Source organism: Apodemus sylvaticus, chromosome 5 (assembly GCF_947179515.1).
Source record: "Apodemus sylvaticus chromosome 5, mApoSyl1.1, whole genome shotgun sequence".
NCBI lineage: Eukaryota > Metazoa > Chordata > Mammalia > Rodentia > Muridae > Apodemus > Apodemus sylvaticus.
Window position 1 is genome coordinate 57,473,340 of NC_067476.1, and position 15,264 is coordinate 57,488,603.

Genomic DNA, 15,264 nt, shown 5'->3' on the forward strand with positions numbered 1-15,264 from the left:
TGTGTGTGTGTAAGCTGCTGTCTTACTGTTACTCTAGAAGTTACTGGGCAGTGGCATTACTTAGTGCTCTAGTGATCATTTCTATGCAATCTATACATGATTCAAGCATATTTGTATTCCAAGAGCAATCTCCTCTGCATTTCCCACTTATTTTAATGTATCTTACCTTTGCTCTGACTGCCAGGTCCTCATGCTTGCAGATTAGCTCTTTATTGTCTGAAAGTGATGAACCCAGACTCTGTTCCTGCAGATCTCTTATTGTTTTCTGAAACCAACAAGAAACCTGGGAAAGAGGTGAGAAGAAAGGACCAATATTTAAATGATTGGGACAGAGGATTTAAACTCGGACATAGTACTGCAACCTTTCAAAACAAAGTATTTCTATCTCTTTCTACATACATAATTTATATAAGTTGTTAATATCATCCAAGTTTTTAATGTTCTCTTTTTTTCAGCCTCTCAACGCTTAAGGAAGAAAAAAGATAAAATAACCAGAGAAAATCACAGGCATCGGCTGCTTAGCCACTCAGTGGATCATAAGGCACGAGGAAATGAGTCAGCATCTTCTAGAAAAGCCACAGCACATTCCCATGCAGTCCATACAACTTGCTTCCTTTTCAAATATAACTTTCTTTCTATATATAAATGTGAATCTGAATATAGTTATACAGACCCAGTTAAAGATACTGAACAGCATATGTGGAATCATATTTTCTAGAATACAAAAAGAAAATACAAAAGTATTTCATTTGTACTTGCTGGTGGAAATCTGTATTGAGAAATGAAACTGTTATTAAACTCCACTGACATGGTAAGAACAGGACTCAGGTACCAGATACAGGTCTGGTTGACTCAGGACACATGACACACAGTGTCAAGACAACAGATACTGTGGACCTTGAATGCAGCAATAAATACTTTCCTACTTTCATCTTTTAATTAATTAACTTTGGAGGAATGCTGACATTGAACCCAGGATCTAACACAAGCTGAACAAGCATTGTACCATTATGTCTGTGGTGCTGAATTTTAGTGAGGCCAAATTTTAAGAGATACTATCACTTGACTTGAGACTTGTGACTTAAGACTCCTGAACATAAGAGCCTTAATATCCATCAAATGAATTGCAGCTAGATTTGCACTATCTGCTTCTGTATAGTATTATCCCTGAATCCTATCAGAATGACTAGTTTGTAAGAGACTGCACTGTAAACTAGATATGTTGCTAGTCGGTTTGAGAGCATCATCTTCGTTTTTTCTCAGTACGTCCAAGACAAGAGCAATATAATAGTACAAACGTACAGAAGAAGTAAATGAATTTGGAGAGCTAAAGCAGTTTATCTAGAGACAGATGGTAACCACAGAGGAAGGATCTGCCCCTAGTGTACATAATTCCAAAATCCATGCTCTTCCGCTGTGCCCCCCCCTGCTACCATGCTCCTGTCACCTACGGTCTTTCAACCCTGTTGTCTGGGGATACTGCTGCCAACCTCAAAGATGAAGCTGGCAGCCTGCTCAGAACAGTGGGCACAGCCAAGGCTCATACTGTGTCTTTCTGAGGCCTTAGTTATCTTGTCTGCACAGCCACGGGCTTCCTTCCAGCTCCTGAAACATGAGGGAATACATGAAGCAGGAGGCTGAGGAAGGGGTGTCAGGTCTAAAGTTCCAAACTGAAAATGTGCCTCATGCTCCCCAGATGGCAGAGGTAGAGGCGGCTCACCCCAACAAGATGCCTGGGGGCCACGAGGGAGCTGGTGTGGCAGCTGATCTTGAGAGCAGAAGATCTGAACTAACTCAGCACAGAATAGGAATAAGTTAGGGAGCAGCAGGGTTTCCCCAGCTTACCAAAATGTTAGCCCTTTATCAGTGCAAACAAAAAAATCCTACATTTACCCTGTAGCCATTTTTTACGTGAAATTCATCTTCTTCATAATATTGGTAAACTATGTGACATATATTTCACATTATATAAACATGTATATGGTATTTTCATATATTTATAATTCCTTGAAGCTGTTTTTTTTTTTCTGGTATCCAATTAGAACTAGATAAGTACAATGTACATAGAAGAACCTACAGAGGGAACTTAAAAGAGCTCTAAAATTTATTTTAATTTATATAAAATAATTACAACAGTGCCAGTGAGTGCTTACAAAAATTAGAGCGGAGGGGTGTGATGTGTGATTTGGGGGTTTTCCTCAAAGAGAGCATGAAAATAACTAACTCCCGGAGATTATTTAGATGTTGAGGACCAGAAGTGTTTTCTATTTCTAGCTAAACTTGGGCTGGGGGTAGACATCTCAAGAATGTTTGATTGTGGCCAGCTAATCTGGATGCTGAGTGAAACAGAGGAGGAAGCAGGTGTTCCCTAATCTCCCTAACAGGTGAGAAGCCTGAAGCGACAGATAATCCTATTTAATTTGTGAGTCAAATATTTGTCATCTAACACATGTCAGAGATGAGGAAACCTAGAAGGGAGGGAGGGAGATTCTGTGATTATTTCTTCTTCTTCTTCTTCTTCTTCTTCTTCTTCTTCTTCTTCTTCTTCTTCTTCTTCTTCTTCTTCTTCTTCTTCTTCTTCCTCCTCCTCCTCCCTCCTCCTCCTCCTTCTCTTCCTTCCTCCTCCTCCCTCCTCCTTCTCCTCCTCCTTCCTCCTCCCTCCTCTTCCTCCTCCATCCTCCATCCTCCTCTTCCCTCCTCCTCCCTCCTCCTCCTTCCTCCTCCTCCTCTCCTCTTCCTCTCCTCCTCTTCCTTCATTCACCTCTCCCTCCCCTCTCCCTTCTCCCCTCCACCTTCCTTCCCCTCATCCCCTTCCCCCTCCTCCTCCTCCTCTTCTTCTGATGTGGGATCTTACCCAGGCTCTAGCTGGCCCGGACTTTGACACACAGACCAGGCGGGCTTCCACCTCACGGAGCTGTCTTTCTTTGCTCCCCAAGTTCTGGGATTGAAGGTGTGCACTGCTGCAACAGCTTGTTTTGATTTTTAAATGGTGTTGACTGACTTCCTCCTGTAGATTTAGCTGACACTATTTCACCCTTCAAAAGCTCAGCACTATTCCTACTGAGCAACGCTTTGGAGATAGAAAACTATGTTGGCATTCGGTATCTTTCATCCTGGCATTGAAGACATATGACTCTCTAGATCTGCACATTTTCTGGGCCAGATACACTTCATGGAGAAACACAAGTTGGTACGAATGCTTGAAGTAAGTAGATCATCATTAGCACGTTACATCTTATCATGAGGCATTCAGACACATGAGCGGCCTCATAGATCAGGTTACCACCTGTGCACACAAATGGGCTCAGAGTCCTTCTCAGGCTAAAATAAGACACCCTAAATAACCACAAGAGTATCCACCACCGTGCTCTGACACAGTCAATCTTTCATTATATCCCACAAGCAGTTACTACAGACAGCTGCACAGCTATTCCGAGGGCTCTTTTTATAAGCCTTTAAACTGCATCAGTTGCTGTCCAAAAAACTTGAGTGATGAGTCCAGCCAATGATCACTTCTGCAGAATAGTGCCACAAAAGGAGGTGTGTGGGGAGGAAGAGAGAAAAAAAAAATTCAGAGAACTCACTGGAAACTGGTTCTGTGTATTAATCAGTGGGGTGGGGGAGAAATGAAAACTTTCCTTCCCTGTCTCAGTCCCTACCACCCAGCTTGACTCAACTCATGTACTTACAGTCACTCTGTTGGTTGACATAGCTTCTAGGTCTTTAGAAGGGGTACGACTGAGTCAGACATGATATGGGACAAATCTTTCGGAGTGGCTGAGACAGCCATTGGAGGGTAACAACAGACAGAAGTGGGTCAATAAAGATTCAAAGAAGAAAGAGAGAAAGAAAGTAAGAGAGAGAGAGAGTGAGAGAGAGAGAGAAGAAGGAAGGAAGGGAAGAAGGAAAGAAGGAAGGAAGAAGGAGAGGGAAGGAAGAACAGACAGACAAAGGAAGGAGGGAGGGAGAGATGGAGGGAGGGAAGAAAGATTGGGACGCTAATAAAAATCAGGAATTACCACTTAAGTTTAAGAATACTGGCAGAAAAATTCTGCCAAGTAGGTAGCCTTGCACTGTCCAGGAGAGTGGCCACCAGCAGCACAGTAGCCGGGCTATGATTAGTCTAACCTGAAAAGGGCTGGAAGTATAAACTGCATTTCAGAGAATATGAGCTTTGGATATCTTAAAAAAGAGCAAATATCTCATTAGCAGTATTACCACACATTATAAATATTATATATTATTTTTCACTTGTTATGTACTTTTTAAATACTTGTTTTTACTATTCTAATGGCCACTGGGATATTTAAAGTCATATATATCCATTGTATTATATTTTATTTGGCTGGCTATGTTAGTCAAGGAAACTCTAAGTATCTTTAGTTGTTAAGTGTAAATTTGAAAACTGACTCAGATTTAATTAAAGAGAATTTAAACAGCAGAGCAGGAGAAGGGTGGGGTGAGGTGTCAGTCAGTAAACATTCAGGGACTTCCACATCGGGGCGGAGCGCTAAGGAGCCTTTTGCAGAAGTTGACTGATCTCATCAGCTAAGTACTGGAAGATGGTTTTAGGTGCCTCTGTAGATGCAGCAGAAATATTCACTTCAGCTTTTTAAAAACTGCTTTCTTTGTTGGGAGGAGGTTTGGTTCATTTCAGTGTGGGGGAACTGAGGGTGTATAAGAATTGAAGGAGGGTGAAACAGACTTAAAACTAAACAGGAAGTTAAAGACTGCTGTGTGGGCTAGCCTTGGACAAGGAAAGGCTCATCAGCTGAACGAACACTTTATCTTGATCACAACTACTGAAAGAAATGAAGAAAGTAAGTGAAGAAGATGGTGAGCTTCTCAGAGGCATCGGGAACTGCCCTATGCACCTTAGAATGTTACCTCAGCCACTGTCCACCCTCTTCCTACAACTGAGACAACCAATGAGCAAACAGAGAGGAGCCAGGCTGAATCACTTGCCCAAGTTCATGCAGCCAGTGAGGAGAGTTGGGGGCAGTAATGGCCTGCTCAGATTCCATGCTTTCTGATCTAGTATTTATCTTTTTTCCCCATCATACCCTTCTACTGAAACAAAGGATTCTGGAGAAGTCCATGTCTGTGAACATTCTTAAAACTAAAACTGTAAGGCAAGGCTGAGGCCGTAGGGTCTGATTCCAACATGACGGCACCATCGGGGGCTCAAAAGAAACTGCAGTTAGAGAAGACGGTGGAAGCATCTTGAGTCAAACTGTCAGAAACCAGCCATGGGCAGTGGTGACAGACAGCTCGCAAACTGAGAATTCTATTTTGGCAAATGATACGCAGTCTAAAATACAAAGGCCATAAGCAGCAGACAGTGTCCTGTGAAGGTCAAAGTTGAAAAGTCTGGAGGCAAAAGAAGGGTGAAGGCCGTCGAAGGCAGAACCCCGCGGCGGGCGAGCTGCCACAAGCAACCTGTTTCTCTTTTCTGCAGTTTGCCCTAGAAACTGAGACAAGATTTAGTTTTTACCTTTATTTAAAACTATTCTCAGGGAGGCGAGCTAGTGGAGGGGGGGAAGCCTTCCAACCATCTTAACAAAAACACATTTTAAAAATAATGATCTCTTCAAATTACTTTGGTTTTCTCTTCCTTGTACAGAACAGTTCTTGGCACAGAACCAGCTACTGTTCAGACAAAAAGAAAGAAAGAAAGAAATTGGCACAGAATAAAAAGGGCATCGGGTTTTCTGTGGGTTTTTTGTTTTGTTTTGTTTTTTTAGCTTCCTCGGCCCAAGCATTTTTGACAGTCTTCCATCCAATTACCAGAAACACCAACATGTTTGCAATTACAGTCAGTGTCACAGTTCCAGTGTCTACTTTGATTCTTCTTTCTTTTGCTTAGAGCAGAGGAAACAGTTGTCTTTATCTTGCATTAGGCAATCTGGTCAAATGTGCCGTGTGCTTAATGAGGCACGAAGCAGACTTGAGAGACCCACCTGCCACATCAGGCGGGAACGTCCACTCGAAGAGGTAACAGAGCCAGAGTGCTGATTCTGTACCACAGGACTTGGGAGATGGATTACTGCTGGGCAGCCGGGTCATCTGGCCTAAACTGGCTTCTCAAAAGCCGGATGTGCAAACAGGCTGATCTACACTTGTCACAAGGGGTGGTGTTTCAGCCAACCACAAGAAGCCAACCATTCAACCACCTTCAAATAAGACAGCTATGAGTAATTGGTCCAGACATCCCTGTAGAAGACACGTGTTCTTTGTCCAGGTCACCTTTTTCCTTAGCTATAAATAAAACCTGTCCATGAAGCAGAATGGGACCGTCTGAACCGCTTCGTTTTGGTTGTGTCTGATTATGGAATCTCAGTGAGGACAATTATGAAGTTAAAACCTAGATTTGTTGCAATGCTGTCTTTTAATATTGCCCAATTTTTGTACTGAGTTCCTATTTTTAGAAACATTTTTAAATTGATTCTATCTTCAGCCTCTTATCTGGGGGCCTTGTTTCAAGTCTGAGGAGGACAAGAGGCACATTCTTTTGCAGAATTTGGAAGCCTTTCTCAGATTACTGAAGTCAGCAGCAAAGTAGCATTATCTCCCTAGATTCTCAAATCCTAGGCATCTGGTGACAGGTGGCAGGCGGCTGGAACCATTTGTTATGAGAAAAACTGGTTACTTTATAAACACCCTCACAGATAATCTTATCTAGAATTTACATTAAAAAGCCATCTACTTAATTATTCTGTTTATATTAGCATGTAATGTCCTCTCGCATCTGTATTCTGAAAATAAAGATACTAAGGGCCCTCTCCTTTTCCACATGGCCCCAAATCATGGGGTTTGTTTTTTTTTTGTTTGTTTTTGTTTTTGTTTTTGTTTTTAGGTAAGCTCTTTAATTACACCTACTTGATAACAGAAAGCTGCCTAGTCCAGTGAATAGAAAGTCTCTAGACCTGAACATCATTTTCAATAATACTTCTAGCTCATTGCGTGAAAATTCAGAGCAATGAAAAAAAATCTCCTTATTCAAGAAAGGGAATAGAGTCCTACACAATATGAATCACAGGGCCAAAGGTACCTAAGGCATAGTATTCCGGACACAACTTAGTTCCACTTTGTGCTGGATAGCTTAGGTCAACTTGACACAAGCTAACATCATCTGAGAGGAGAGAACCCCATTTAAGAAAATCCCTTCTTTCTTACAGGCAAACCTGTAGGGCATGTTATTAATCAATGATAGATGGGAAAGGGCCCAGGCCATTTTAGGTAGTACCATTCCTGGACTAGTGGTCCTGAATTCTATAAGAAAACAGGCTGAGCAAGCCATGGGGAGCAAACCAGTAAGCAGCACCCCTCCATGGCCTCTGCATCAGCTCCTGACTACCCTGTTTTGAGGTCCTGCCCTGATGTATTTCAATGATGAACAGTGATATGGAAGTATAAGCCAAATAACTCCCTTGCTCCCCCAGTTGTTTTACTCATATGTTGTCACAGCACTAGTAACCCTAAATAAGACACTCTTAGGAACCTGGAAATCTGGACCAACTGTACCTCTGTGTGGAGATAGAGAGACAGACACTAGAACTGAGACCACACCTTGACTCTCTCATCACCCTCCCTACTCCTAAGCTGGACAACTTGGTGGATTTCATACACAGCTTTCCTAACCCTAGTTGTTACAAGAACTTCCCCATTGACAATATACACACCCAAATGGAACTACCATAATGATATATTGTAAAAAGTGTTATTTAAATGTTATGGGTTATTTATTTCTAGAATTTTTCATTTCATATTTTGCAGAAGGACTGAATATGGGCAATCTATAAAGGTGAAAAAAATGAATTTAATGAACATGTGGTCAGACATAACAAGTATAAGTGAGCAAAAGAAATAGATAAAAGGAGATTGTGCTAGTTTGAATGAGAATGACACCCCCAATCGTTGGCTTATGTATTTGGAGGCTTCCTTCCCAGTAGGTGAAGGATTAGGAGGTGTGATCTTGTTGAAGGAGGTATGTTACCTGGGATGGGCTTTGAGGTTTCCGAAGCCGGGACCACCTCTATGCTCCCTCTAGCATCTGTGAATCAGTAAGCTCTCAGCTACTGCTGCAGCACTATTCCTGCCTAAGGTCATGGTGCCCTGCCATAACGTGGACTCGCCATCTGAAACTGTACGCAAGCCCCAATTAGATGCTTTCTTTTATGAGTTTCTCTGGTTGTGGTGTCTCTTCACAGCAATAGAAGTTGATTTTTAACTACTTTGCCAAGAAGGATGATTTTTTTGAACTAGGCCGGATTCCCAGCTGCTTCTGTTCTCTTGCACATAGCATGAGGCTAACTCATCCAGCCGTTTAGACATGAGCTAGGATCTGGCTAAAGTGCAGCTTCGTGCCAGCTCTTAATACAGCTCGAGAATGACATATAGTGAACACCTGAAGATTTATTGAACATTTATATATGAAGTAATGCTCTTAGCATTATGTACTTCATATATTTATATACATAATTATGGCTTTATTTTTGAAACAAATGAATAGATAGCTATCATTATTAGCCTCGTTTTACACAAAGAAAAATAGTACACAGAGGCTAATAACCTTGGTAGTAAGCATAAAAGCCTAGAAAGGTATCCGTGCCCTCTGCCCCAGAGTCCCTGTGCTGTGACCCTTGACCAGCCTGAAAGCAATGCTAATCAGCAGGCACTCTAATCAGCAAACGTCTATCACTTTCAGAACTGCAAGCTTCTCCTATAAACATTAAGATACTTCGCATTTCCTGCTGACAAGGAATGGAAAAAGAGTTCCAGACATGGCCAACGTGCCAAAATAAAATTCTATGATAAGGTTTAAACTACATATGGATTGTTATTTATATCTGTTATTAGACCAAACTCCCAGATTCCAATGTCACTAAACTAATTATAACTCTCCCCTACTCCCCCTCTTTTTGCCTTATAGCAGACAGTGTTAGAAAAAAAATGTATTTAAGGAAGAATTTTTTTTTTTTATTTTTCTTAACCCTGCCTATGCGGTGTCATATTAACTTGAGCTGGTCATTCATTCAGACTCCAAAGTAAATGAGAAAGCAGCAGCATGTACCAGAAAACATAAGTGTGTGTTTATACCCAAACAAGACTTTCAGATGCCTCAGAGGCACAAGAACACACTCGTCGAAGCTACGCATCTACAGGGCATCTCAGATGCCATCTTGGCTGCAACTAATAGGGAATATAGGGTCTGAATAGCTGTGCTCTCCTCATCTGTTACTCTCCCCTCCATGCAAAAATATACACAAATATGCATAGGTGCACCCTGGGTAGTAAAAGCAGGCTGTCTGCCCTGTCTTAGTTCTCCTAGACACCCTTGACATTCCTGAATAAAGAGGCCATGAATAACTTAGTTTTAGTGTATTTGTTTGCCTCACTTATGCCTGATTGGAACAATTGAGAAAAATTACATTCATAAATCTTCTTGCCAAGATAATTAATTATGCACAAAATACTCCATGCTGCTTCTGATTTTCATTAATGAGGCAGATTATCTGCAAACTAAGATGCTGCTGTGGCTGAAAAGAAAGGGCAGGATGTTCGTCTGTCTGTCGGAAACACGTGCACACTGTCTCACCTATGAAATCGTAACGGTGATAAAGGGAACACCCAGCACGTGTGCTTTTCAGATGATCACATCCCAAGTAAGACAGGAGTTCATTTTCATTTACTTTCCTCTGTAAGTAACAAACATCTCTAGTTGCTATCATGCTGGTCATTTAACTTCCTCTCCGCCAAAAAAATTAACTGACCTTTTCAAAAGCATCAGGCCACAAGTACCCAGAGTCACAGAAGTATCAATTGTCTCAATAATCCTTCGGGGAGATGTCTCAGATGGTCCGACATCCAGTCTTTGTACAGATTAGCCACCTACTTTCCCTTTTCCTTAAGTGGTTAGAATGACTGACAGAGCTGCCATTTTATTAACATGTCTGTTCATGGTCCTTATGTCCATAAGACAGGCACAGAATGGACAAGCCTCTCCTCTTAGGAAACTCATTTCCACCATGCTGTAGGATTATCAGGTACGCTGTATAGAATATCACGTCGTTCTCCTTAACTCCTTAGCAACCTCTCAGACTGGTGTCCATGCTGCCAAGTACAGCACTGTATCATTGACAGAACAGGGAACAGAACATTTTAAGCTTTTGGGCCACCACATTAATGTCTAGTTAGACTGATAACAATCAAGACGGCACACTTAATTTTTTATAGCACTGAGAAACTGGAGAGGCTCTACCTCCTCACCAATGAGACACTGTTTAAGCTATGTTACAATCAATATTATGGACTCATCCAATTTTATAATCTACTTTTGACCCAAGGATATGTCTATTATTTGGTTAAATTCATAAAAGCCATATTGCAATATAGTATATTTAGTTGAGCTGCTTTGGTTTTGCTTAAGTTTTTCTGTCTTTAACATATATGTATATGTTCATAAACATGACTAGACTTGTGTTGGAATGAAAGTCCAAAGTGGTAGACCATATGTCAAATGCTTACCACCATCATCTGAGCATCTGAGTAGGTGGTGCTTCCCACACTTCCAACACATGACAATTAGTATGTAATAAGCTAGGAAAATACTGCCCTTAAAAAAATTGTGATTGAGTGCCATCAATGAATATGGCTATTACGAATATAAAAGTTGATTATTTGACTTTACTTTTATGAATCCAAAATAAATCACAAGATTGGCCTTCAATCCAAGACCCATCTTTACCTAATCTAGGTGGTATGGGTATTATGTTGGACCTACACTCTCCTTCTAAGGTACAAGGACAAAACAAGCTGTTCTGATACAGCAGTTACTATGTGCCTGGGACTGTCCCAAGTTCTGGACATATAAAAACTAATTTGGTCCACCTAATAAGACTCCCTGCAATTGCTGTTATTATATACATTTTTAGAGATAATATAATTTCGGGGAATTTAAATAATGGCTCAGTTACTCAGTTGATAAATGGTGAAGCCATAATTTAAACCCATCCAACAGTCTGGCCCGAGGATGTGTGTTCTTATAAGCATGAAGAATAGTTATTATTAATTGCTCTTGCTGCTGCACTGCAGTTAACAAGAGAAAATGCACCATGGACCATTTTATGAGCCTAAGACTAAACTTCATATTTAAGGCAATAACTATCTTACTCATCAGTGAATTATATTTAAGCACTGTTTATTCTTATACAATAATTATATTAGCTTTGGCTCAGGATTGTTAGGAATGGAATCTAAATTAAAGATCCATCATCATCTCCATAAATGTATATTCTTACTTGGTCTATAGGGCATCTAACAATGTATACCACCAGAGGCCCCGGTGTGTGGAGTATCACTAACACAAACCCTAGGGAAGGAATTCATGTACGTGTAACTGAATAGAGAAAGCAAAGGAATAGTGTTATATGTTTGTGTATGCTATTGTATTTTGTTTTTAGAATAACTCTCTGATTTTGTACTATTCTCAGTTTAAAGATACGGTCCCACAATGAAATTCTACTACACAATTACCGGAGAGGTCAGAATCTAAAACACTGATGGAATCCACTGTAGGCAAAGAAATGGAATACAGCAATCTTATTCATTGCTGGCAAAATACATAGCTAACTTTGGATGACAGTAAGCATATTCTAAGCACACTGTCCAACACATGCTCCTTGTTATTTACTCAAATGGACTGAAATTTAACTTGACACTAAAACCTACACATGACTGTTTATTCACACTTGCCAAAACCTGGAAGCAACTAAAATGTTCTTTAGCAAGTGAATGGATGGATAAGCAGTTGTATATGCAGACAATGGGCTATTAGTCAGCCCCAGACAGACATCAGCTATCAAGCCATGCAAAGATAGAGAAGAAACTTAATTGCTTATTACTGGGTGAAAGGTAAGTTAGCGTGAAAAGCGACATAATGTATGATTTCAACCAGACAATCTAGGTTTAAAAAAAATCAGTGTACACAGCTGGGGAGGGAGGGACAAACTAGCAGAGCAAAAAGGACTTGAGGGGCAGTCAGGTTATTCTGCATCGTATTGTAAGGACTGACACCAGCCATTATACATCTGTTCACATTCACGGAATATACAACACCGAGACTGAACCTCAGTGAAGATAGCGCCCCAGATGATAATGATGTCTTAATGTTTGAACATCAGTGGTACTAAAGTCCTCTCCAGGTAGAGGATGCTAATAATACAGTTGCTGGGGTGGGATGTATAGAGACTCTCTACCTTCTGCTCAATAATGCTATTAACTGAAAACTTCTCTAAAAGATAAAATCCAACCTCCAAAAAAAGGGAGGGAGAGAAGGAGGGGAGGGAGGGATGGAGGGAGGGACAGAGGGAGGGAAGGAGGTGAGGGGAGAGAAACCTACAATACCTGACTCTAGCTATCACCAAATATCTCAGTTTCTCAAAGCTGTCCTTCAGTATGTAATTGAGCTAGTATATTTTCATTTAGAATTTTCTGAATTGTGGTTTTTCTTATACTGCAGGAATTGAAGTGGCTGATTAGTTTAGCAGTAATGAAGTGGGAAGGCAAAATTACCATCTCAAAAATGAGAAATAAGTAAAGCCCACTAGAGCTGGGTTTCCATTATTGGAGCAATTGTTCTTGCTTAGCAAAATCCTCTTGGATGAGCCTCTTCTTTGGAGAGGAATGGTCTCTGTGTTACTCCAAATGAGTGACAACCTCCTGTCTAAGAGAATGAAAGAAATTTTGAGTCTGTCTTGGAAACATCAGAATCAAGGGTTTGAACTGTGAACCTAAGAAGAAAAAGATCACTGAGAAATTCTTTTAAAAAGACAGTCATTCTGGGAGCATGGTGGCAGGTCATAGTTAAGAGAGAACTAGATGCCAGAGAGGAAGAATTGGGAAGGGAGGAGCAGGAAGGGTGAAAGAAAGGCATGAGTTGTAATGGACCTGCTTGTGACAGGGAAGACAAAGAACCCAGCAACATTTGTTTAATGAACAGTGTTGAGTGGAGGCTTAGCTTGGTAATCCTCCATCATCAGTGAAAGACAACTGCACTGTATGGCCACACCCTGACTAACAAGTGTGAAGGTGGGATGGGGGATAAAGATGGGATCAGGAAAAGAGGAACAGGCAATACAGCATCAGAAGCAGGCAGGAGCCAGCAGGAGATGCTGGAAGAGGTAGCTTCCAGAGAGGACGAGCCCGTAAGAGAAGAGAACAGGACACACGTAGAGTATATGGCTGGAGGGGTCTGTGCTGGGTCTCCAGCCTCTGGCACCTTCCTCAAGAGGCTTATCTGATTAAAGGGGCAATACCAATACTCACATCCCACTGGATTTTCAAACAGAACCTGTCATTGTTCACTTATTTTGTAGCTTTCTAATCATTTGGTCTAGTAGTTCTCTCAAGTGACAATGATTTTGCAGGCTGGGATACACCTTACAAAATCTGGTGACATTTTAGATATCCTGAGAGTATTCTACTCAAACAAGCGTGGTAGACCTTAGAGATTCTTCTTCCTAGTGTTCACCAGACACTTTCCTCCAGAGTGAGAGTTACATGCCACCAAATAGCAAGAGTTCAAAGACTGAGAAATACAATGAAAGAAAATTCATGAAGGAAAATGAAACTGACTTTTGTTCTGTGTATCTGCAACACCTGTCATTGGGAACAGCACATAGTAGGTGCTCCATAAGTAACATCTGAGTGTTAGACATTAAATTTTCATTTTTTTTAGCCTGAAATAAAAACCAACTTCTCCTGGTCACACATATCCTTCCATTTTATGTCTGTCTTCTAGTTTGCATCATAGAAATAGAAAACAGAGATGCATCCCTCTCCTGTGTATCCTGACAGAGATGCATCCCTCTCCTGTGTATCCTGACAGAGATGCATCCCTCTCCTGTGTATCCTGACAGAGATGCATCCCTCTCCTGTGTATCCTGAAAGAGATGCATCCCTCTCCCATGCATACTGACCAGGAGAGCAGCCTCCAGATGATTTCTATACACCTGGGATCATGGGATGGAAGCAAACAGAAATGTTGCAGTAAATATACCAACCACTTGATCGGGGCCTTTGACGGCTATAACTTTGAAATGATTACAGTATGCCTAGAGTCTGAATAATGAGCTCTGCTGAGTCTGTAAACCCACGGAGTCCTAAACTCCTATAACCACAAACCTGCAGACACGGGCCAGTGTTCTACCGTTTTCCACAGGAATGTGACCAGTCTTGCAGGAAAGCTCTCTCTGTTCTGCACTTATAGTTTTAAATGGCATCAGCAGCAATCTAGCACAATTTGGCACATCTTTCTGACTCCGAGGAAACCATAACTCACATTTCAGAATTTCAAAAAAAAAAAGCCTCAAAATAATAATCTGGAGGGGAGATTGCAAATACAATGATACAACACTTGTTTTCAAATGTTCGCTTAGCATTCCTCCATCTGCAGTGTTAACACGATCCGGAAAGGGAGATGGGAGTCTTCATTTTCCTATGCGTACTTACTGGGAAAGCTACACAGTCGTTAAGAGAAAATACTTTTAGGCTAGCCATTAACATATTCAACCATGCAACTGTGATACCATTTCAGAACATCACCAGGCCATATAATAACCATCTGGCCAAGACCGGGACTTCACTCACTGTCTATTTATGTTACCTGGTTTTCTTGTTGATCCCAGAGACACAACTGCAGAACCTGAGACAATTCCTGCCGCTGTTGCTGCAAGTACTTGTCCAGCTGCCTTCTCCTGTCCTGCAGAAGCTCAAGGAGGCTGTCGATCTTCAGACAGCTGCTCTGAGCTCCCTGGATCAGCTGAGAATTCACAGTAGATCCTTCACACTTGAATTTTTCTATGAAGTCAGTCAGTTGTCGGCTTTTGTTTAAAAGGACTAGAGATCTTTCTAAGAGTTCTAGAAGAAAATTAGAAAGAAAAATAATACAGTAATGAACATCTGTGCAGTTGTTTTTGTATTCTTCATTATACGTATATAACATACTAATACTATACTACATTGAAAAGAATTTAATCCAGTGTGATCAAACACATGTGTCTGTCAAATGGATCACCAGCTAACAACCTCTATAGTGACTGTATTGTATACTAAAGAATGGGGGGGGGGGGGCGGTTTAAAGCCTAAGAACTGAAGAATCACCTTGGGGAGAGAGCATTGACGGGTAGGTAGGATTGAGACCAGTACTCCGGAAATTACACATCAGCATCAATGGGAGAAACAACTTAGAGTATGTCCACTATT

The 15,264-nt window shown here is 41.1% G+C and overlaps 1 protein-coding gene across 1 annotated transcript in view; it reads right to left on the reverse strand.

Annotated features, from left to right (window-relative positions):
* Nucleotides 1–15,264, reverse strand: part of Ccdc141 (coiled-coil domain containing 141) — a 178,464-nt gene that overhangs the window by 105,953 nt on the left and 57,247 nt on the right. Inside the window, exons 7-8 of the mRNA XM_052182771.1 lie at nt 14,666–14,919; nt 167–283 (exon numbers count right to left, since the gene is read on the reverse strand). Coding sequence (XP_052038731.1) covers nt 167–283; nt 14,666–14,919 — 371 coding nt within the window. The remainder of the gene's footprint in view (nt 1–166; nt 284–14,665; nt 14,920–15,264) is intronic.